Below are 24,315 nucleotides of genomic sequence, written 5' to 3'. Positions count from 1 at the left end.
AGTATTTTTTTTTTTTTTTTTGAGACCAAGTTTTGCTCTTGTTGCCCACGATGGAGTGCAATGCTGCTATCTCAGCTCACTGCAACCTCCACCTCCTGGGTTCAAGCGATTCTCCTGCCTCAGCCTCCCAAGTAGCTGGGATTACAAGCATGCGCCACCACACCTGGCTAATTTCGTATTTTTGGTAGACATGGGTTTCTCCATGTTGGTCAGGCTGGTCTCAAATTCCTGACCTCAGGTGATCCACCCATCTCGGCCTCCCAAAGTGCCGGGATTATAGGTGTGAGCCACCGCACCTGGCCAATTTTTGTATTTTTAATAGAGGTGGAGTTTCGCCACGTTGCTCAGGCTGGTCTCGAACTCCTGACCTCGGGTGATCCATCCACCTTGACATCCCAAAGTGCTGGAATTATAGGCGCGAACCACTGGGCCTGGCCCCTTGTTTTTGTTTTTTGGGTTTTCGTTGTTGTTGATGACGTTGTTTAGAGACAGATGTCACTCTTTCACCAGGCTGGAGTGCAGTGGCGGGATGTCAGCTCACTGTAACCTCCACCTCCCGGTTCAAGCAATTCTCCTGCCTCAGCCTCCTGCGTAGCTGGGATTACAGGCACCCAGGACCATGCCCGGCTAATTTTTGTGTTTTCAGTAGAGACATGGTTTCACCATATTGGTCAGGCTGGTCTCAAACTCCTGACCTCGTGATCCGCCTGCCTTGACCTCCCAAAGTGCTGGGATTACAGGCATGATCCACCGTGCCCAGTGAGTTATGTATTTTTTAATGTTTTCTTTTGAGATGGGGTCTTGCTAGGTAGCCCAGGCTGGTTTCGAACTCCCGGGCTTAAGTAATCCTTCTGCCTCAGCCTCTTAAAGTGCTGGGATTACAGGCATGAGCCTGCATTTTTTTTTTTTTTTTTTTTTTTTTTTCTTGAAACAGAGTCTCACTCTTTCTCCTGGCTGAAGTGCAGTAGCACGATCTGGGCTCCCTGCAACCTCTGGTTCCCGGGTTCAAGCAATCCTCCTGCCTCAGCCTCCCAAATAGGAGAGATTACAGGCACATGCCACCATGCCCAGGTAATCTTTTGTATTTTTAGTAGAGATGGGGTTTCACCATGTCGGCCAGGATGGTCTCAATCTCTTGACCTCGTGATCCGCCCACCTCAGCCTCCCAAAGTGCTGGGATTACAGGCGTGAGCCACCGCGCCTGGTCAAGCCTGTATTTTTTAATGGTTAACATTTTTTCCAAAACACTAGATTAGTTGAAAGTATTCAAGAATTGAAAAAAATGTTGAATTCAAACTCACAATGTCATGTATCTTTTTACAATGTCATAACTCAGTTTCTTTATGTCCAAATAGACTTTATTATAATTTTACTGTCCTAGTTTTAGTAGAAACAAATTCTACTAAATCATCAGTCATATTTTCAAAATCAACTTCTGGAAAAAAATCAACCACTAAAAATGCATACACATATATAAGATGATGGGCCGGGCCTGGCGGCTCACGCCTGTAATTCCAGCACTTTGGGATGCTAAGGCAGGTGGGTCATTTGAGGTCAGGAGTTCAAGATCAGCCTGGCCAACATGGTGAAACTCCATCTCTACTAAAAATACAAAAATTAGCCAGGCATGATGGCGGGTGCCTGTAATCCCAGCTACTCAGGAGGCTAAGGCAGGAGAATCGCTTGAACCCAGGAGGAGGAGGTTGTGGTGAGCCAAGATCTCACCACTGCACTCCAGCCTGGGCAACAAATTGAGACTGTCTCAAAAACATAAGAATATATATATACAGATGCTTAAATATTTGCTATATGTACACGCACACACATTTTCCCTTTTGCCTGAGGCTCTCAGGGGAATGCTGCATGCTGTCTTTATTTGGGATTTTAATATTTTGTTCAAAGAAGTTTTTTTGTGCTCACATCATTTTTTAAAACTATTGCATTAGGGCCAGGTTCAGTGCCTCATGCCTGGAATCCCAGCACTTTGAAAGGCCAAGATGGGCAGAGTGCTTGAGGCGAGGAGTTCAGCACCAGACTGGCCAACATAGTGAGACCCTGTCTCCACTAAAAATACAAAAAAATAAAAATTAAGGCTGGTACAGAGGCTCACGCCTGTAATCCCAGCACTTTGGGAGGCTGAGGCAGGTGGATCACAAAGTCAGGAGATCAAGATCATCCTCGCTAACACAGTGAAACCCTGTCTCTACTAAAAATACAGAAAATTAGCCAGGCATGGTGGCAGGTGCCTGTAGTTCCAGCTACTCAGGAGGCTGAGGCAGGAGAATCGCTTGAACCTGGGAGGCGGAGGTTGCAGTGAGTGAAGATTGTGCCATTGCACTCCAGCCTGGGCAACAGAGTGAGACTCTGTCTCAAAAAATAATAAAAATTAAAATTATAAAAAAGAAGTAGCTGGGCCGGGGCGGTATGTGTCTATAATCCCAGTTACTCAAGAGGCTGAGGCACGAGATTCACTTCAACGTGGGAGGGGGAGGTTACAGTGAGCAGAGGTCATGCCACTGCACTCCAGCCTGGGCAACCGAGGGAGACTCTCAAATATATATATATATATTGCATTAGTGGGCGTGGCTAGTGTGGCGAGGAGGGCTATTACGAGGGAGTCTTTGGTATCACTCAAGCATCTTGTTTGCGCGGTGGCTCACACCTGTAATCCCAGCACTTTGGGAGGCCGAAGCAGGAGGATCACTTGAGCCCAGGAGTTCCAGACCACCCTGGACAACATGGCCAGACCCCTATATCTACAAATATGTATATAAGAAAATTAGCCAAGTATGACAACAGGCATGTGTGTGCAGTCCTGGCTACCCGGGGGGATGCTGAGGTGGGAGGATCACCTGAGCCCAAGACATTGAGGCTGCAGTGAGCTGTGTTCTCACGGCTTCACCACTCCAGCCTGGGCGACAGAGCAAGACCCTGTCAAAAAAAAAAAAGTATCTTGTTGTGACAGTGATAAAAGGAAGTAAAGGATGTAATAAGACTGCATAAACCGGCCGGGCGCGGTGGCTCACGCCTATAGTCCCAGCACATTGGGAGGCCGAGGCAGGCGGATCACAAGGTCAAGAGATCGAGACCATCCTGACCAACATGGTGAAGCACCATCTCTACTAAAACTACAAAATTACCCGGGTGTGGTGGCGCACACCTGTAGTCCCACCTACTTGGGAGGCTGAGGCAAGAGAATCACTTGAACCAGGGAAGCGGAGGTTGCAGTGAGCTGAGACCGTGCCACTGCACTCCAGCCTGGGCGACAAGAGCAAGACTTCGTCTCAAAAACCAAACAAAAAAACGACAACAATTAGCCAGGTGTGGGGGTATGCACCGGTCATCCCAGGTACACAGAAGGCTGAGGCAGGAGAATCGCTTGAACCCAGGAGGTGGAGGTTTGAGCCGAGATGGAACCACTGCACTCCAGCCTGGAGACGGAGCAAGACTCCATCTAAACGTAAAAATAATTTAGAAAAAGAGGGTATCTCAAAAGCCATGGTCACCTGGGGGCGTCCCAGCCAGGTGCCATGCTCTCTACAGCTGGAGCTGGGATTCCACCATCTTCACACCTGACCAGGAGGACATGTCACTCACCACGACCCTCTCCCGCCTCGTGGAATCCTGGCAAGCCGGACCCAACCACACATGCATGTTACACAGATGGGGACAATGAGGTCCTGTGGGTTCCTCCCTTTGTAAAATAGGGCTGTTAGTGCCTTCTGACCTCCTCAGCCGGCTGCAGGAAATACACGGGGCAGCGGGGTTCCCCAGGTCTCTTGGGGGAGCCACAGAGAGAAGGGCTGAAATGTTCCCCTAACTCCCCGGCGTCCTTCTCGTCAAAGTCCAAACTCTTCCCAGAGTGACCTTCAGCTTCACTGGCCACCCTCCCTCTCCTCCCTCCACTCCTGCCAGCCAGGCCTCACCTGTTCCTGCTTCAATGCCTTTGCTGGTCCCCCTGCACAGTGCTCCGTCCCAGGTCCCCTTGGAGCTGGCCTCGATTCCACACTAGCAAATCCGTCGGCTTCTGAGTCAGGCTGGCCTCCCCAGAGGCCCGGGACTCCGAGCCTTGTAACCTTTTTTTTTTTTTTTTTTGAGAAAGAGTCTTGCTCTGTAGTCCAGGCTGGAGTGCAGTGGCGCCATCTCAGCTCATTGCGACCTCCGCCTCCCAGGTTCAAGCAACTCTCCTGCCTCAGCCTCCGGAGTATCTGGGACTACAGGCACGCGCCACCACGCCCGGCTAATTTTTGTATTTTTGGTAGAGATGGGGTTTCACCATGTTGGTCAGGCTGGTCTCGAACTCCTGACCTCGTGATCCGCCCACCTCGGCCTCCCACAGTGCTGGGATTACAGGCGTGAGCCACCGCGCCCCGTCTTTGTTTTTATCTGTTGTTGTTCTTTTAAGACAGCGTCACTTTTGTGATGCAGGTTTATCTTCTGCGTAGGGAGCACGTGTCTGAAATGATTTGATCCACTTCTTCGTAGAGGGTCATCGTTCCAGCGGGTTATAAGCTCCTGAGCGGGCAGGGACTCTGGGGCTGGTGTCTGTCACTTCTGTGTCCCCAGCCTCGGGGCAGGCCTGGCATACAGCCGTGCCTCTTACGTACTGGTTGAACGAATGAATGAGCCCACGAATACATGAATGAATGGTGTCTCGGTTCTTCCTTCCAGTCGGTGACTGAACAAGGTCTTATCTTTTCAGCTCAGACCTCTGATCCAGCCTGCTCTGTGTTGGCGGGGATGGGGTGGCGGATGGGACAAGCAGCGGAGGGCCCCTGACATGGCTTGCCTCCGTGTCCCCACCCAAACCTCACGTTGAATTGCAGTCCCATGTTGGAGGAGGCACCTGGTGGGAGGTAGTTGGATCATGACCGTGGATCCCTCATGAATGGTTTAGCGTCACCCCCTCAGTCCTGTCTCGTGATAGAGTTCTCGCGAGATCCTGTTGATCCTTCACGAATGGTTTAGCACCACCCCTCAGTCCCGTCTCGTGATAGAGTTCTCACGAGATCCCGTTGATCACGAAAAGTTTAGCACCACCCCTCAGTCCTGGCTGGTGATAGAGTTCTCGCGAGATCCCATTGATCCTTCACGAATGGTTTAGCATCAACCCCTCAGTCCTGTCCCATGATAGGGTTCTCGCGAGATCCCGTTGATCATTCACGAAAGATTTAGCACCACCCCTCAGTCCTGGCTGGTGATAGAGTTCTCGCGAGATCCCGTTGATCCTTCATGAAAGGTTTAGCCCCACCCACTCAGTCCGGTCTCGCGACAGAAGTCTCGCGAGATCCCATTGTTTAAAAATGTGTGGCTCCTCCTCCCCACCCCGATGCTCCTGCTCCAGCCAAGACACCTGCGTGCTCCCGTCTGTCTTCCGCCATGACTGTAAGTCTCCTGTGGCTGCCGCAGAAGCAGCTGCTGCCCTGCTTCCTGTACAGGCTATGGAACCATGAAACAATTAAATTAAACCAATTAAACCTCTTTTCTCTATCAATTACCTGTCTCAGATATTATTATTATTATTAGAGTTTCACTCTTGTCGCCCAGACTGGAGTGCAATGGTGAGATCTCAGTTCACTGCACTCCGCCTTTTAGACTCAAGCAATTCTCCTGCCTCAGCCTCCCAAGTAGCTGGGATTACAGGCGTCTGCCACCACGCCCGGCTAATTTTTGTATTTTTAGTAGAGATGGGGTTTCGCCATGTTAGCCAGGCTGGTCTCGAACTCCCGACCTCAGGTGATCTGCCCGCTTCAGCCTCCCAAAGTGTTGGGATGACAGGCATGAGTCACTGCACCCAGTCTGGGTATTTCTTTGTAGCATTTTGAGAACGGACGAATACAGTCCCCTCTGCCCCAACACCACTGGGCCCTGCAAGGAAATTGCCCAAGTTCACACAAAGTCCAGCTGTGAGGATGTCCCCAGCTAATGTGCACAGAGTGAATCTGGAAACTGAGGACCTAAAAAGAAGCCGAACAAGAAATCTCCAAGCACAGTCCCAGATGGAACCTGCCTCACCTGCTGTGCTACATGTCCTCACCCCACCCTCCACCTCCCCACCACCATCCCATCCCTCACTTTCTCCACCCGTCACCTCCTCCACCCTCCATCCCATCCTTCACTTCCTCCACCCGTCACCTCCTCCACCCTCCATCCCATCCCTCACTTCCTCCACCCATCACCTCCTCCACCCTCCATCCCATCCCTCACTTCCTCCACCCGTCACCTCCTCCATCCCATCCCTCACTTCCTCCACCCGTCACCTCCTCCACCCTCCATCCCATCCTTCACTTCCTCCACCCATCACCTCCTCCACCCACCATCCCATCCCTCACTTCCTCCACCCATCACCTCCTCCACCCTCCATCGCATCCCTCACTTCCTCCACCTGTCACCTCCTCTATCCCATCCCTCACTTCCTCCACCCGTCACCTCCTCCACCCTCCATCCCATCCCTCACTTCCTCCACCCATCACCTCCTCCACCCTCCATCCCATCCCTCACTTCCTCCACCCATCACCTCCTCCACCCTCCATCCCATCCCTCACTTCCTCCACCCGTCACCTCCTCCACCCTCCATCCCATCCCTCACTTCCTCCACCCATCACCTCCTCCACCCTCCATCCCATCCTTCACTTCCTCCACCCGTCACCTCCTCCACCCACCATCCCATCCCTCACGTCCTCCACCTGTCACCTCCTCCACCCTTCATCCCCATCCTGCACCTCCCCACCCTTCTGGATCCTTTGCAGGTGGTGAGCTGACACCCCACCCCCACCACAGAGACAGGGCACCACGCTGGTGGGGAACGCAGGATCCACTTCTTTATTGCAGAAAGACTATGTCTAGAGCAAAGGCTACACAGACCCCATGATGGGGGGTGAGGGCACCCACATGCAGGGGGAGATGGGGCAGGGGCGGGTCACAGCAAGCGTGGCCTGGCACAGTCCCCAGCACCAGGGATGCCCAGGCAGGATGGGCCAGCGGCCAGGGCAGGCTCAGACACCCCTCCTATGGCAGATCCCCTCTCTCCCCAGGGTCGGGGCAGGGCCTGGGGTGGGAGAGGCCTAGAGGTGGGCAGGGCCCCAGGGAGATTGTGCTATCAGGGTGTGTCCCTGAGAAAGGGCCGCAGACCCCTGCCCAGCCTCACTCTCTCCAGCACCTTCAGAGCCCAGAAGCCACTGCCAGGGCAAGAGAGGAGGCGACGTCAGCTGCTGGTGGGCCCTGGGCCAGCTCAAGTGTTGGGGGGGACCCAGCTCTGCTCAGACACGATGCCAGCTCTTCTGGGAGCCCCGGTCCATGTGCTGGATAGCAACACACATGCACGCACGCACACTCCCCCTCTCTGAGTGTGTCCAGTAAACATTTGTTGAGTAAACACTCACATGAACACAGAGGAAAACAAACATGCTTGTACCAAGTCAGACACGAGCAATCTGTTACCTACATAGTCCCACCTGGCCACATGACTGCAAAGACACAGGTGTGCATGCTCTCTCTCTGTCTCTCTCTGTCTGTCTGTCTCTCTCTCTCTCCCCACAAAAGCACACGCACACACACACACACTGCTTCCTCACACACAATAAGACAAACACCTCCACCTCGCCTTCCCTGGCTGACTTACCTGCTGTGTTCTGAGCCCCCCTATAGAGAGACTGACGTGACACAGATCAAAAGGCAGCTTCCAGCCAACAGCCAGCAAGGAACTGAGGTCCTCAGTCTTGCAACAGCAAGGAACTGGATGCTGCAACAACCACATGAGCTTGGAAGAAGCAGATCCTTCCCCGGTCAGGCCTTCAGATGAGACCTCTGCCTGGTCCATGCTTTGATTGCAGCCTCCTGAAATTCCCAAGTAGAGGACCCAGCAAACCTGCACCCAGGCTCTTGACCCACAGAATCTATGAGATAATAAACACGTGTCGTTTCTGGTTGCTACATTTTGGTCATTTGTGGGGATTTTTGGTTGGTTGTTTTTGAGAGACGGAGTCTCACTCTGTCGCCCAGGCTGGAGTGCAATGGCATGATCTCGGCTCACTGCAACCTCCACCTCCTGGGTTCAAGTGATTCTCCTGCCTCAGCCTCCCAAGTAACTGGGACTACAGGCACCTGCCACCACACCCAGCTAATTTTTTGTATTTTTGGTAGGGACGGGTTTCACTGTGTTAGCCAGGATGGTTTCAATCTCCTGACCTCGTAATCTGCCTGTCTCAGCCTCCCAAAGTGCTGGGATTACAGGCATGAGCCACCAAGTCTGGCCAATTGTGGTCATTTGTTACACAGCAATAGCTGACTGATACAGATCTGGGACTGAAAGTCACATTGCTATAGAGTCACATTGCTATACAGTGGGACAGAGATTGTGTCCCTCAATCAGGACAAACACAGTTACAGGTAAATGCTCTCTCAGATAAGCCATATCACCCACTCCCAAAAATATAGTCATGCTCATACAGGCACAAAGAGTCACACAGACACATCGCAAGTATCCAGTCTTGTTGACAACCACACACAGGCATCTACAACTACCCACCTCTCTGTGTACCCTACACCACTAGTACACACACGGAGTGCCACAAAAACACACCATCCCGACAGACACACACAGGTGCACACGCAGATGCACTCAGATGCAAGTCATCCATCCACGCACCCCAGGCTGCACAAATACACCGTTCCCCGTGTATGTCGGACACAGCCCTGTGGGGTCACATGAGTGTGGGGTCATTCAGACCCTCTCACAAAAACACCCAGAACCTCACAGCTGCAGATACCCCGACTCCAGGACACCACCTTTCTGGGCGGGCCCTGCTCTCTGGGGTGGTGGGGAGGAAGTGGGCAGAGCAGACCTCTGCCCGGAGCCCCCTCGGATTCTGCTGATGTGGGGTCCCATTGGCTGTCCCCTCACAGGGGTGTCATTGACGTCTCTCTGGCCAGGGCCCCAGGCACCCCCTCCCGAGCACCCCAGGACCCCACCCACCACACGTCACTAATGTCTCTGTCTCGGTGAAAGAGGCAGGTCCCCGGGTGGGCGGGGTCTGGGAAGCCCCTCCACGTCCACGGTGCCTCCCGGTGGGGCAGTTGTGCTGCGGCTGTGGCTGTGGCCCGTCCCAGGGGTGGGATTCGGAGCTGGCAGGGGCACTGCTGCAGGCCCTGTGGTTATTGCCTGGTGGCCTGAGGCCCATCCCGCGGGCCCCACATCCCCGGTGTGAGGACAGGGGAGAGGGGGGCATTCTGGGACCGGAGAGGGGGGGCAGGGCACAGGTCAGAGGTCATGAGGGGCCAGGTGTATGTTAACACCAAACAGGAGGAGAAAGAAAAAAAAAATCTGAGGCTGATGTGCATTTTGAACTCCCCCCTCCCCCGGAAGGTCACAGTGATCAAATGTGAGGGACGGGACACGCAGGTCTGGCTGGGGACGCCCCAGGGAAAGAGATGGAGATGGGGAAACGCAGCCTCCTCTGGTCCCGGCGGGAACAAGGAGCTCCTCTTGCCGGCTCCCCGTCCCGTTTGCCCATCTGCAGGACAAGGGGGCCACCTCTGGTTCTTGGTTTTGGGGGTACAGACAGAACGGGAGGGTGGGGAAGAGCGAGCGGGGGAGGAAGAAGAGCCTCAGCCCTGCCTCGGGGCGGCCAGGGGCAGCGGAGAGGGGGCAGCCTCGGTTTCCCCAGCCGAGGTGTCGGAGGAAGGATGAGAGAAGAGGAGGAGGCAGAAGAGGGTGTCGGGGGAGGCGGCGGGGGCCGGGGCCGGTGGGGGTGGGCGGCGGGCAGGCGGGCGTTCCGGGCTCACATGAGGGTGCATTTGCCCTTGACGCGGTCTGTCCTCTTCTGCTTCCCGGAGCGCTTGCCATCGATGTTGAGGCTCATGTTCCGGCGCGTCTCCAGCGTCAGCAGCTCCTGGAAGAGCTCCTTCACGTTGTAGTTCATCTTGGCCGAGGTCTCCATGAAGGCGCACTTCCACTCCTGGGCCACCGCCTGCGCCTCGCGCGTGTCCACCTCCCGCTGCGTCTCGTCGCACTTGTTACCCACCAGCATCACGGGGATGTCCTCCACGCTGCCCTTGATCTGCACGATGAGCTTGTAGATGGGGCCCAGCTCCTCCAGCGACTGCTTGCTGGTGACGGAGAACACCAGGATGAAGGCGTGGCCCTTGGAGATGGAGAGGCGCTGCATGGCCGGGAACTGGTGGCTGCCGGTGGTGTCTGTGATCTGCAGCGTGCACACGCTCTTGTCACAGCTGATCACCTGCCTGTAGGTGTCCTCGATGGTGGGGATGTAGGTGTCTCGGAACGTGCCCTTCACGAAGCGCAGCACCAGCGAGCTCTTGCCCACGCCGCCCGCCCCGAACACCACCACGCGGTAATCGTTGCTCTGCTCTGGCATCTTTCCCGCGGCGGGTGGGGGGCCAGGGCCGGTGCCGGCTGCGAGAACCCCAGACCGAGCCTGTGTGGAGAGGAGGGTCAGACGTAAAAGGCCACCCAGCCTGGAGGGGACAGCCCCACATCCCCAGTAAGGGAGGAGGAGGACAGGGCGGCTTCTCAGAGGAGGTGGCCGCCGTGCCTCCTGCATCCCCGAAAAGGCCCATCTGCTCGCCCGGCTGACTTTGCAGCTCTGTCCCGCGGGCGGGCGCACAGCCAGCACCCTTTGCTTACTTCCCCGTGACAAAATCTGGGGCCTGAGCTTCCCTGGCGGATACTGAGCTACAAAAGGCGTGGGAGATACTAGGAAGCCCACGAAACTCCTTCCCCAGGTGCGGGTGTCCCTTCCAGGCTGAGCTGGCTCCCACCTCTCGCTGCACACCTGCCTGGCTCTGAGACCCTGCTGACCCGTCCTGCCACCCCGAGCCTGTTTGGTGCCTGTCTCCACCAACCATGGGTCCCCTGCTCCCCCCACAACCTGGAGACGGCTAACCCTCGTGAGAGCCGCCCGTGGTGGGGTGTTTAAGATGCAGGTGTCAGGCCTGCAGCCCTAGCTGTGACGAATATGATGAATTGGTCGGTCAGGGCTATAGCCCTGGGAACTCGTATTTTATTTTATTCTTCTCATTTTTTTTTTTTTTTTTTTTTTTAAGACAGAGTTTCGCTCTTGTTACCCAGGCTGGAGTGCAATGGCACGATCTCGGCTCACCACAACCTCCGCCTCCTGGGTTCAGGCAATTCTCCTGCCTCAGCCTCCTGAGTAGCTGGGATTACAGGCACGCGCCACCATGCCCAGCTAATTTTTTGTATTAGTAGAGACGGGGTTTCACCATGTTGACCAGGATGGTCTCGATCTCTTGACCTCATGATCCACCCACCTCGGCCTCCCAAAGTGCTGGGATTACAGGCTTGAGCCACCGCGCCCGGCCTATTCTTCTCATTTTTTTAAGACCAAGTCTCACTCTGCGACCCAGGCTGGAGTGCAGTGGCGCGATCTCAGCTCACTGCAACCTCCGCCTCCTCAGTTCAAGCAATTCTCCTACCTCAGTCTCCCGAGTAGCTGGGACTACAGGCGTCGGCCACCAAGCCCAGCTAATTTTTTTTTTTTTTTTTGAGGTGGAGTCTCGCTCTATCACCAGGCTGGAGTGCAGGGGCAAGATCTCAGCTCACTGCAACCTCCGCCTCCTGGGTTCAAGCGATTCTCCTGCCTCAGCCTCCTGAGTAGCTGGGATTACAGGCGTGTGCCACCACGCCCAGCTAATTTTTGTATTTTTAGTAGAGACAGTGTTTCACCACCTTGGCCAGGATGGTCTTGATCTCCTGGCCTTGTGATCTGTTCCATAGCCTCCCAAAGTGCTGGAATTACAGGCGTGAGCCACTGTGCCCAGCTAATTTTTGTATTTTTAGTAGAGATGGGGTTTCACCATGTTGGCCAGGCTGGTCTTGAACTCCTGACCTCAGGTGATCCTCCTGCCTGGGCCTCCCAAAGTGCTGGGATTCCAGGCATGAGCCACCATGTCCAGCTGGAACTTGTATTTTTTCAAGCTACTCTCCCCGCCATAAATGGGATCCTGAGGCTTGGAGTCCAATAACCACAATTGGAAAATCAGGGCACGGATTCCCAATAGCAGCCCCAGGGAGGCAGGCCCCTGCAGCCCAGGTTGGATGCCAGAATACAAAGCTAGAAACTGAACAGGAAAATCCCCACTCCCTCAACTCTAAAACCCTAGGGCCCCCCTCCCCGTTTAGGTCTGATGGACCCTTAGGAATAGCGCTCCCTGGGAGGGAGGTCCTCTTAGCCCCTCTCTTCTCTCTTGGGCTCAGAGAGGTCCAGCAGCCTCAGGAGGTCACACAGCACGGCGGATCCTGAAATGATGGAGGTGGGGAATAACCCTGCGGGGAGGGCAAGTGGCTTTTCTCCAGAATCGATATCCTCCCCTCCCCTTCCTCCTGCTTCCAGTCTCTGGGGGGCGGGGGTCCCCCAGCAAGGTGTTCTACAGTGGGAGAGAAGGAGGCCCCAGTCTCTACCCGCTGCACTTGGGGAGGGTGCTGCGGTTGCCTGGGACTCAGCGGTTTGAACCTCAACAGGCAAATTCAAGTCCCAAAGCCTCCGTTTTCTCTTCTGTGAAACGTGAGCCACTGTTGCGACAGGCAAGGTGACAAGATGGAGAGAGGCGCAGGCAGTGGCCGGTACAGCGGAGACCCCGTCACTATTGTGATCACAATCGCTGTGCCAGTTGGTTGCAAAGGCACCTTCTGGATGATGAAGGGTAACAGATTTGCCAGAAAAAGCAAACAGGATGATGAAAGCCTCAGCTGACAGCCCGCAGTTGTGATGAGCCAGGCAAACTTCTGGGCGCCTGGGCAATGCTAACTCATGTGATTGGCTGCCGGGTTTGTGGACTACATGCATAGTAATTCATTCGGAGGAGGCTGGGGATGCTGGGGAGGAGGGAGGGAGGCGGCGGGCTCTGCAGACCCTGCCCTTTCCTGGGTGGGTGCCCCGAGAGGCAGGCACGCTGCCGTGCAGAGAGACGCCACTAAGACGGGCCCGGGGTCCTGATGGCCGTGGTTTCTGTGGCCCCAGACCCAGGCTCCGCCTTGCTGTGGACACTGAAGCTCCAGCCTGGTCAGCAGCATTGTCCTCCCCACCAGCCCCGCTGGGTCTGGGATCCCTGACTAGGACGCGCTGGTACTCAAGAGCCTGGAAGCCCACGCCACCTCCACCTCCTCCTCCTCCTGGGGGTTGGGGGTGGTGGGAGAGGGTCCTGGGCACCGAGGCAGGAGCCGGAGGGGCTGGCTCAAGGTCACAGAGCAGGGGGGTGGGGGCACACAGCGGGGCTGGAAGCCCGCCTTGCTTGGCTACACTCCCGGTTTCCCACCTGTGTGGGGCAGCCCACCCCCAGACACCCAGGCTGGGCAAACCTACCCCAGCCCTGGCTCCTGGCCGGGCACGGAGTGGTGGGGGGAGAGGGCGGGGGTGTCAAAGCCAGCTCAGGGTCAGAAAAGCAGAGAGAGCCACGACCCAGGAATCTATCGGGGGGCACCCCTGACCAAGGGTGGGGAGGGGTCTCACCCACCACTGCCTGACCCCGGTGAAGGGTTTGATGGGGAAAGGGCCTGCTCTGGGGGGGCCGAGGGCGCAGAGGCACAGTGCGGGGCCAGCCCGGGGGCGCCCCTGCACTAAGGAGGACCTCCGTGGTGGGGAGGAGGAGCCCACCCTGGGGAGGGGGCGCCGAGGGAGGGGCCTGGCTGGGCAGCGGGGCGGAGGGCTGAGTGGGTGAGTAGCTGCGGGAGAGAGGAGGCCCTGCTGGGGGCCCCGATGCGGAGAGGGGCGGCAGGGGGCCCTCGGTGGGGTCGGGGGGCTCCGGGTGGGGGAGGGGAGGCGGCGGGAGCTGTCCAAGGTGAGCCGCGGAGGGGCGGGCGGGATGGGGCGGGGGGTGCCCCGGAGCCCGGCGGGGAGGAACCGACCCCGGGTCCCGGGAGGGTGCGGCCGGGACAAAGGAGGGGCGCGCGGCGGGGAGGACGACCGGCGAGGGGAGGGCTGCGCAGGGACCCCCCGCCCCGCCCCGCCCCGGGCCGCCTACCTGGGCCCGCTGGTCCCTGCGGCGCCGCGGCCGCTGCTCCTGCCCGCTCCGGTGTCCGCTGGCGCCGCCGCCCCCCGCCCGCCCGAGCCGCCGCAGTCGCGCCCGCGCCGTCCCCGCCCCGCCGCGCTCCGCCCCGCCCCGCCCCGGGGACCCGCGCCCACGGGGCCCGCGCAGCCACCCGGCCAAGGTCACCGCCGCCACTCCGCGGGACCCCGGGCCGCACCCGCCACCACCACGTTCCCCTGCCCGCGCCCCGCTGGGGGGAGGTCGCCAGGACCCGGGCCCCCCCGCCCTGCCACGTGGCCACCGGAGCCCTCCCTGCGGGTGGGAGCGGGGCCGCTTCCCGGGAAACCCCGAGTGGGAGTCGGAAGCCCGGGTCGGGAGGAGCAGAGTCGAGCCGGGGACGGGGGGCGGGGCGGGGGGAGGCTTTGGCGGAACTGCGGATAAACGGGGTGCAGAATGGGACCCCTGAGGCCGGCTAGGGTGGAGGCACACGCAGGGCGGGGAACCAGAGGGGCGCGTTGTGAAAGCAATTAAGTCAATAATCCACAATCAACGAGCAGGTGTGGAAGCGGGCAGGGGCGGAGGGCTCAGGTCAGTGGGGCGCACCTGGAGGCCCACCCATCCCAGGGGCCTGGGCAGGGGCGGGATAGGGACAGAAGCAGACTCAGCACCCTGGTTTTGGGAGTGAGGGCAGCCCACGGAAGTCAGGCCTAGGGAGGTAGGGGGTGAGCAAAGGGGCTGGTGCTCTCTGCCGGGAAGGGGTTTGGAGCTTTCGGTTAGAAAACTGCCTTCCCCAAACAAGAGACGTCTTAGGGGAGCATTGATTTTTCTGACCTGTCTGTGTGTCCACAAGAGACCATGGGCCCCCCTCCATTTTGGAGACCCAGAGGCTGAGGTTCCATTTGACCTCATCGGGCGGATCCCAATGGAGACTGGACTTGGGGTCCAGTGACCAGGCCGGAAGGTGTGTTAGGAGTGGGTGCCGGACAGTTCCAGGCCTCGAGGCTGTTAGAAGAAGCCGCCCCTTGGTGGAGAGGCCGACTCTCGGGCCCACAGGGGACTCTCTGGAGTCAGAGCAGTCCGTGGGCGAGAGGCTGGTCTGGAACCCCTGTGAGCAGGTGCTGCAACCCAGGGAAGCCCTCGGGCCCTCAGCTCCCGGGTTCTCCATGACCCACCATTTCTGTGGCCTCAGACTTGGCACTGCCTGAAGACCACTCAGTCCTCTCTCCTGTCACCACTGAGGCTGGGGCACTGAGGTTACTGTGGCTTTGGGGCTCAAAGAGCTCTATTTCTCCCTGATTTGACCCCACTCCTCCTGCCCCCAGCCTCCAGACCCCCTTCCTCCAGCCCTCCTTCCACTCTGCCATTCAGTGCTCCAGCTGGAACATGGGCCTCCCCTGCTCTAACGCCACCCATGGCTCCTTCTCTCAGGTCAAGGTCCAGCTTCTCAGCCTGGCATCCATGGCCCGGTCTGAGTGCTCTGGGGGTGCACCTCCTTCCTACCCTGACCCCGGCCCCACAGGAGCACCTCAGAGGGAGGCCCAGCCCCATCTGGGGTGCCCTCAGCTGGAGACAGAGACAGTCCTGGGGGCAAAAAAATCCCAGCATTTGCTCTAGGTCGCTGCCTCCAGGGAAGTGCCCTCCCCAGCCTCGGTTCCCCTGTCTCTCAGTGAGGTCACTGTTGCCCGCCTGAAGGATTGCTGGGAACACATGGGCAGGGGGCCCACCCACGTGGGGCTGCTGGGCACCCAAGCGCTCAGACAGCAGCCCAGCGCCTTCCCGGTCCACCTGCCTGCCTTTGTCTCCCGAGTGACCCGCCAGCTCCGGGCAGGGCCTCAGGCCGGCCCCCTGGCTCCTCTGGGCACCAGCTCAGGCCGGGACAGGCTGACTCATGCGTAGGAGAGTGGGCAGGGCAGTAACCACGCTGCGGCTGCTATTTATAGCTCCCAGACCAGGCTGTGGGCTGTGTGAGCCAGGGAGGCCAGGCCCTGTTCCCCTCCCGGCTGTCCCTGGGGACCAGGGGCTCCACCCCCGACCTGAGCACCCAAACCAGGACAGCAGGAGCCCCTCCCCGATGGCGGGCCGGTGAATGGGGGTGGGTGGGTGCTCCAGCTCTGCCTCTCCGTCGTCCAAATATCGGGGGCCAGGGCACCTGCACACCGGGGCGCTGAGCAAGCCGGGGCTGGCACTGGGGTCCCCTGGGCTCCCAGCTGCCTCTCGTACCGCAGTCCCTCTTTGGAGAGTCCCTGGGCATCCTGAGAAGTACAGAGGTGGGTGAGGGCTGTACAGAGGTACAGAGAGACTGAGGCCAGCTGCATCTTTTTCAAGGAGAAGAGGACCCGTCAACCTCTCCAGCTCCCAAGCTGGGCAGGGTCTGCAGGCGTCCACGCTGTCTCCAGGGTGAACCCCACCGGGGGGGTCTGCACATCTCCCACAAACACTGAGTGCCAGTGTAGCCGGTGCTGGGCCCTCAGGGGCCTGTACAAGGCCAGTGTCCCTGCTCCCATCTGGAAACTGCAGCTCAGAGAACGGAAGTGGCTTGCCGGGGTGGCCCAGTGGAGAAGACGCCAGTCCGGATCCATCAGGCTCTGAAGCCACGGCCCAGCCTGCTCAGGACGGATGGCCAGCCCCCTGTGGTCCTCTTGCCCTGTCCCTGGCTATCCAGGGGCCTGTCCCAGGGGCAGTTGGCCTGTCCTGCCTTACAGACCTCCTTTCAACAGAGCTGCAAGGGGCAGCATTCATCTGCAACGTCCCAGCTTTTCACCTGGCCCTGCGGCTCCACAGCCACTCTCCTCACCCCGCTGCCCTGGCCAGGGCCACACAGGCCTCACAGTCCCAGCTGGCCGTGGGGGAGGAGGGCAGTGGGCTCCGGTCCTCAGGTGTCTTCAGTGGGCTTTGGACAACGTGGGCAAAGCCGAGGTTGCGCATGCCGCCCTCGGGAGGCACCCCTGGGGCTCAGCCAAACAGTTGCTTTTCAAGTTTGGCATCTGTCAATCAATCGATCTATCATCTATCAATCATCTATCAATTAATCATCTGTCATCTATTAATCATCTATATATCATCTATTAATAATCATCTATTAATCATTTATTATCTATCAATCATCTATATGTCATCTATCATCTATCAATCATCTACTTATCTGTCTATCTATCTATTTATCTATCTATCGAGACAGGGCGTCACTCCATCGCCCAGGCTGGAGTGCAGTGGTGAAGTCACAGCTCAGTGTAGCCTTGACCTCCTGGGCTCAAGCAATCGTTCCTCCTCAGCCTCCTGAGTAGCTGGGACTACAGGCACACACCACCAGGCCCGGCTAATTTAAAAAAATTTTGGGGGCCAGGCATGGTGGCTCATGCCTGTAATTCCAGCACTTTGGGAGGCTGAGGTGGGTGGATTACTTGAGGTCAGGAGTTCAAGACCAGCCTGGGCAACATGGTGAAACCCCATCTCTACTAAAAATACAAAAAAAATTAGCCGGGCGTGGTGGATCGCACCTGTAATCCCAGCTACTTGGGAGGCTGAAGCAGGAGAATCACTTGAACCTGGGAGGCGGAGGTTGCAGTGAGCTGAGATTGCCCCACTGCACTCCAGAGGCTGCACAAAAGAGCGAGACTCTGTCTTAAACAAATTCTGGGCCGGTTGCAGTCACTCACGCCTGTAATCTCAGGACTCTGGGAGGCCGAGGCGGGTGGATCATGAGGTCAGGAGATCAAGACCATCCTGGCCAACATGGTGAAACCCCATCTCTACTAAAACACAAAAGACTAGCTAGGTGTGGTGACGTGCGCCTGTAGTCACAGGTACTTGGGAGGCTGAGGCAGGGGAATCGCCTGGACCCAGGAGGTGGAGGTTGCAGTGAACAGAGATTACGCCACTGTACTCCAGCCTGGCAACTGAGCAAGATTCCGTCTCAAAAAAAAAATTCTGTAGAGATGAGGTCTTACTACATTGCCCCGGCTGGTGGCATCAATATTTTAAAATACAGAGACCATCTGTCAAAACCATTTGCCTTCAAAGACGGACGGGCTGGCATCCCCACGCCCATTTTTCTTACCCATCACCAACTGCAGAGCTACTCACCACTGCTCCCCCGGGCCCCAGGCCACCGTGGAAGACCCACGCCTCACAGAAGCCACAGCCTGGCCCCTAGAGCCACCACTGGGCTCCTCTTTAACATCAGGGTGCTATTTTTTTTTTTTTTGAGATGGAATTTTGCTCTGTCGCCCAGACTGGAGTGCGGTGGTGAAATCTCGGCTCACTGCAACCTCCGCCTCTCAGGTACAAGCGATTCTCCTGCCTCAGCCTCCCGAGTAGCTGGGATTACAGGTGCCCGCCACCACACCTGGCTAATTTTTATATTTTTAGTAGAGACGGGGTTTTGCCATGTTGGCCAGGCTGGTCTGGAACTCCCGACCTCAGGTGATCCGCCCACCTTGGCCTCCCAAAGTGCTGGGATTACAGGCCTGAGCCCCCTCGTCTGGCAAGGGTGCTGTGTCATCCCCACCTCTGAGGAGTGGGGTTGTGAGTCTTTAGTACTGGCAGGATAAACCCCAGTAACACCTGAGTCTTCCCACAGAGAAGAAGCCACTCTGGTCATCAGAGAGAAAAGGATGTGAACAAACCGCAGAGAGGCCCCAGGGCCTTTGCACACGCTGCTCCCTCAGCCAGACGTGCTCTTTCTCCCCCATCTCCTGCCACTCCCTCCCTCCAGTCCACCTCACATATCATCCTGGAGTCCGCTCCTGACCACAGAGCTGAAATCATCTCCTTTTGCTGCCTCTCACCCTATCCTGATTTGCTTTTCAGGGCATTTCTTGCTACCTGATACCGTGTGACATGCTGGTGTTGGCTCCCTCTCCAGAATGTGAGCCGCCACCTGGGGGTGATTCTGTCCCAAAAGGAGACTGCGAACTCTATGGGATCACCTGTGGTTCTCAGGACCGCGGGTGCTCCTGGCAGGGAGTGGGTGGAGGTCAGGGACGCTGCTCAGCGCCCTGCAGTGCCCAGGACGGCTCTACCCCAGAGAACCATCCGGCCCCAATGTCCACAGTGCCCGGGGAAGAGACCCAGGAGGGGGCGACAGGTCTCAAACTTTGCCCACCCCAGCATGGCCAGCATTGCCTGGGAGCTCGGTGGAATGCAAGTTCTCAGGCCCCACCCCAGAGCCAGGGCTGCAGCTCAGCTTCCCACAGTGCACAGCATGGCCCCAGATGTCCACAGCGCCGAGGCACAGAAGCCTGTTCCAGGGACTAGCTCGTCTCACTGGAGTCTGGCTGGACCTCAGCTAGAGGAGCCGAGCCAACCTGCTCACCTCTTCATGGAGAAGCCAGAAACAATGGTGGCAGCTCCCTCCCCTCCGTGGGCAGCTCCCTGGCTCTGAACCACCCACCCGTCTAACCCAATTCTCACCCTGCAAGACCGCACCCTGCCAGCCGGGCGCTGTGGCTCACGGCTGTAATCCCAGCACTTTGGGAGGCCGAGGCGGGTGGATCATGAAGTCAAGAGATTGAGACCATCCTGGCCAACATGGCGAAACCCCATCTCTACTAAAAATACAAAAAGTAGCCAGACATGGTGGTGTGTGTCTGTAGTCCCAGCTACTCAGGAGGATGAGGCAGGAGAATCACTTGAACCCGGGAGGCGGAGGTTGCAGTGAGCCGAGATTGCGCCGTTGCACTCCAGCCTGGGCAACACAGTGAGACGGCATCTCACAAAGAAAAAGACTGCACCCGCCATCACCCGCCCTCAGCCAGAACACCGAGGCCAGCTGTGTCACTGCCCCGAGGGGCTGCAGGTGCGGGGCCGCGGAGGCCTGGGGGGTGGTAACTACAGAGGTGGGGGTGTCTTCCCACTCCAGCCCCATCTGGCCTCAGCACCTGATAGCCAGGAGAAGAGTTCTGGGGTCTTCCAGACAAGCCCCCACGTCCCACAGCAGCCAGTGCTCCCTAGAAGGGAAGACGCCTCTTCTACCCCCGGGAGCCTCTGCTACCTCCCCACCCGCAGGGGGACCCCGGAAAGGCTGGGGCAAAGGCCAGGGAGTCTTTATTGGTGACAGGCTGCTCACTGGCTCTGTTCGAAAAGCAGACACAGCTCAGGGCACAAGCTGGGTGCAGGCTGGCAGCTGGGACAGGTGGGACGCAGCCCCCTCTGTTCTCTTCCCGGTGGGGCAGAGGGTCGGGAGCTGCTGGCCAGGGCAGACTGATGGTGCCGTGGGCTGGGAGACACCGTCCCATCCACCGCAATCTCCCCGTCCCGCCCAGGGCTAATGGTGCCGTGGGCTGGGAGACACCGTCCCATCCACTGCAATCTCCCCGACCCACCCAGAGCTGATGGTGCCGTGGGCTGGGAGACACCGTCCCATCCACCGCAATCTCCCCGACCCGCCCAGAGCTGATGGTGCCGTGGGCTGGGAGACACCGTCCCATCCACCGCAATCTCCCCGTCCCGCCCAGGGCTAATAACTTCTGCAACAGAAATGCAAACATCAGGCACCGTGAGGCCGACAGGCTGTTATTACGCTGATTCAACCCCGCAGGCCTGGGCGCCGCCTCCTCATTTTCTCCTCTTTTGTCTCTGAATCCAGGTGGGAGAATCGGACGCCATCCAGCTGTCCTCTGTGCTGAGAACCCCGCGAGGGGCTTCCTTCTCGCCTTCCTTCCCGCTGGAGGCCATCCCTGCGCCCAGCAGGGACCCCGAGTCCAAGTCCTGAGTCAGTTCTCCAGCTTGAAGAGCTCAGTGACGCCCCCATCCCGGGCCCACCAGCTCTGTCCCAAGAGAAAAACCTGGACCCACCTGGGGTCTGGGCAAGGCTGCTGGGTCTGTTTCCGGCGGGGCAGCGGCTGGGCCTGACCTGGGTCCCTCCCGCCTGTGACCTGCCTGTCGCAGACAAGGGAAGCCCTGGCCAGGCCTTGGACTAGGGGTGGCCGTGACTCAGCCAGGAGCCCTGCGTGGAGCTGGGTGCTCTGTGCTTGGAGACTTGCTTTTGTTTTTGTTTTTTTGAGATGGAGTCTTGCCCTGTCGCCCAGGCTGGGGTGCAGTAGTGCGATCTCGGCTAGCTGCAACCTCTGCCTCCCAGGTTCAAGCGATTCTCCTGCCTCAGCCTCCCGAGTAGCTGGGATTATAGGCGCACACCACCATGCCTGGCTGATTTCTGTATTTTTAGCAGAGACAGGATTTCACCATGTTGGCCAGGCCGGTCTCCAACTCCTGCGCTCAAGTGATCCGCCCGCCTCGGACTCCCAAAGTGCTAGGATTAGAGGCGTGAGCCAGCGCGCCCGGCCGCAGTTTTGTTTTTTTAACAGGAAGCTGTCTGTATTATCCAGGAACGATCTGTCCAAGCTGTTCCTGCTCTCTGCCGGCGCATGAAACGGTTGGCAGGTGCCCCCTCTCCTCCCCATCTCTCGAGGAGGGGTGGTCTGCGCCACCCACCATCACCTGCCCTGGGTCTTGCTATGAGTTGGGCCGACTCTGTCCCCTGGGGCCTGTGGACATGGGGACTGGACCGTTCTCTGGGGTGAGGCCGTCCTGAGCACTGCAGGGTGCTGAGCAGCGTCCCTGGCTTCCACCCACTCAGTGCCAGGAGCACCCCCGGTCAAGACAACCACAGATGTCCCCAGACATGGCCCGGCGTCCCCTGGGGGCAGAAGATCCCCGGCTGGGAGTCACAAAGTCAGTGAAAGAGACCCCCCAGGAGGAGGACCCTCGGCTTCTGTGACTCACAAAGTCGTGTAGAGATGGAGGAGGCTGTGTGCAGCCGGAGCTGGCCCGCTCTGCAGTGCTGTGACGTCGTTTTGAGGCAGGAGTGGTCTGTGGCTGCAGGCAGTGACAAAACCAGGCTTCCTCAAGCTGTGGCTCCCAGCACTGAGTGTGTCCGTGGGCAGAGCCAGAGGGGACACGGTCGCTGGGCTACCTCACAGGAGGCCCGGCCCGGCCACCGTCAGCCAGGGGACCTTGGGAATGAGCCTCTGGACTCTATGTCGGTCGGGCGAGACGACACTCCCCATCTTTACCCCAACATGGAGACATCCTGAGTTCCTCCTCTAAAATGGGTAAAGCCATCAGTCGCGGGGGCTCACGCCTGTCATCTCAGCACTTCGGGAGGCCGAGGCAGGTGGATTGCCTGAGCTCAGGAGTTCGAGACCAGCCTGACCAACATGGTGAAACCCCGTCTCATAAACAATACAAAAATGAGTCAGGCATGGTGAGGGGAACTGTAGCCCCTGCTACTCCGGAGGCCAAGGCAGGAGGATCGCTTGAACCCGGGAGGCGGAGGTTGCAGTGAGCCAAGATCACGCCGCTGCACTCCAGCATGGGCGACAGAGCGAAACTCCACCTCATAAAACCAAAAACAAAAAACGCGGGGGAAAGCTGACCAAAAGGGGCTCAGGAGCTATCCTGCTGCCTTAGGGTCCCGCTGGCCCCAGGAAAGCTCCTTCTACGCCCCCTGAGGACTCTGGGACGGAGAGGTCTGGAGGCCACAGCCTGCTCGCCCCCGCCTGCATCCTGCTTTCTGGCCGCTGCCTCTGGTCTGCGGTGGTTAAAGAAGCAGGGCCAGCCCTGAGCTCCCACCCGTGGGAGGACAGACGTGGCCGATGGCACGGTGTCCTCGGGGAACAAGGTGGTCTCGGGGGCTCCCCTGGAGGGAAGGGGTTAGAGGCCACTTGGGGTCCTTGGGGTGGAGTGGCTGGGCCTGCAGGCATCGATGGCTTGCAGGTGTCCCTCGGGCCACCCTGGGGAGCCGGTGGCTGGTGGAGGGCAGGGCCCCGCTTTGTGCCTGCAGCTGTGATGGATACACGTGGATGGGAACCCGGAGCAGGTGGCGCTCTGCCCCACGAGGCTCCAGCTGGATTCGGGGAACAGGGACCCTGAGCCTTCCCATGCGGGGAGCCTGGATGTCTCTATCCCCTGCCAGCTGCAAAACTCAAGCCACAACCCCCACCCAGTGCAGGGACCTGGCGGCTTCACAACCTACCACCCGGGGTAAAGGACAAATGGCCCAGGCAGGTGAAGTGGGGGGAGGGCGGGGCAGAACCACGCGGGAGTCAGGACACTGCGAAGCTCCTACACGCATGGGACCAGGGTCCTGGTATGAGGTTCAGACACAGGCTCCCAGGAACAGGCCTCACGCGTCCAACAGCGATGGGGTAGGGAGCCCCTGGAGTGCAAGTTGGGGGCGCATCTCAGGAGCGGAGGCTGAACTCTGGCTCACTTACAGGGCCTGTGCAACTGCCCTGCCTTCCCAGGACCCCCATGATGATGCTCCGGGCAGCCACCACCCTCTGGAGGCCGTCCCTTACTGTGACTGGGGCCCGGGAGCTGAGCTGTCGCAGAGGAACCACCGGCCGGGACACCCCTCAGAGAAGTCACTCACCAGCCTGGAGCTTCCCACCTGACCAGAGTGACGGACGGGAGCCCCGCAAGGCCCAAGCCCGCAGGGCAGACGGGGGCCTCTCCAGCGTTGTGGGCAGGTGTGGGGAGACGTGGTGGCCAGGCAGGCTGGCCATGGGGCAGAAGAAGGGCACCTTGGGCCTTGGCACCCAAAGCTGAGCGACAAGGGAGGAGGTGGGGATAGCCAGGGGCCCTCACAGCCTGACGCAGCTGGAAGACGCCAAGGCCCAGAGACGAGGAGCGGGGCTCCAGGTCAGAGCGAGGCGGCGCAAAGCCAGAGGAAAAACCCAGCCCAGGCGGGCAGGCCGGGCCCCTTCTGGGGCCACAGCGGCTTTGAGCCAGGCAGAGCAAAATCCCCGAGGAAGGGCGTCCCTCCCCAGCTCTCATCTCCCCAGACCCAGTGGGGTTGCCGGGACGACAGCTCAGGCATGCTGGGGTTGCCACAGAGCAGGGAGCCCAGGGCTGCCCTAGCCCACGCCCAGCTGCTCATCCCACACACTCCTGCCCCCTTGGGAGCAGCGTCCATGTGTCTAGGGGAGGGAATCCAGCTCAGGGCCACTGTTCCACCGCAGGTGGGGTCTGTCGTCCTCTGGAGACCCTGGTGTGAGAACCGATCATGCTGTCCCCGGCCCTGCCTGTGCGTCCCAGGAAACTGTGACACTCACCTGGCCCAGGGGCCACAGCAGCAGGGAGAGGAGGAGGTGCTCCTGAGGGTGCACGGGCCACTCACGGGGAGCACAGCCTTGTGTGGCAGGAGGGACGGAGCCCAGCTGTCCCACCGCAGTGACTCCAACCTTTAACACACCTCAAGACACTCGGGGCTCAGGTGGTGAGGTCCCGGCAACAGAGCAGGGTGGAGGACGGGGCCTCGGGGCCCCCAGCTGGCTCCTCAGGCACAGGCATCGGCAGCGCAGACCCCAC

At 58.7% G+C, this 24,315-nt stretch overlaps 1 protein-coding gene across 1 annotated transcript; it reads right to left on the bottom strand.

Annotated features, from left to right (window-relative positions):
• Nucleotides 1–9,738: 9,738 nt before the first annotated feature.
• DIRAS1 (DIRAS family GTPase 1) lies at nt 9,739–10,418 on the bottom strand. Its single transcript, XM_012436276.3, has one exon. The coding sequence runs from the start codon at nt 10,374–10,376 to the stop codon at nt 9,780–9,782; it is 597 nt and encodes a 198-aa protein (XP_012291699.1). The 5' UTR covers nt 10,377–10,418; the 3' UTR covers nt 9,739–9,779.
• Nucleotides 10,419–24,315: the final 13,897 nt, after the last annotated feature.

The sequence above is a fragment of the Aotus nancymaae genome, unplaced genomic scaffold (genome assembly GCF_030222135.1).
Source record: "Aotus nancymaae isolate 86718 unplaced genomic scaffold, 86718_ANA_hifiasm-v0.15.2.pri h1tg000028l, whole genome shotgun sequence".
NCBI lineage: Eukaryota > Metazoa > Chordata > Mammalia > Primates > Aotidae > Aotus > Aotus nancymaae.
The sequence above is the reverse complement of the archived record's forward strand: the minus strand, read 5'-3'. Positions and strand labels throughout refer to the sequence as shown.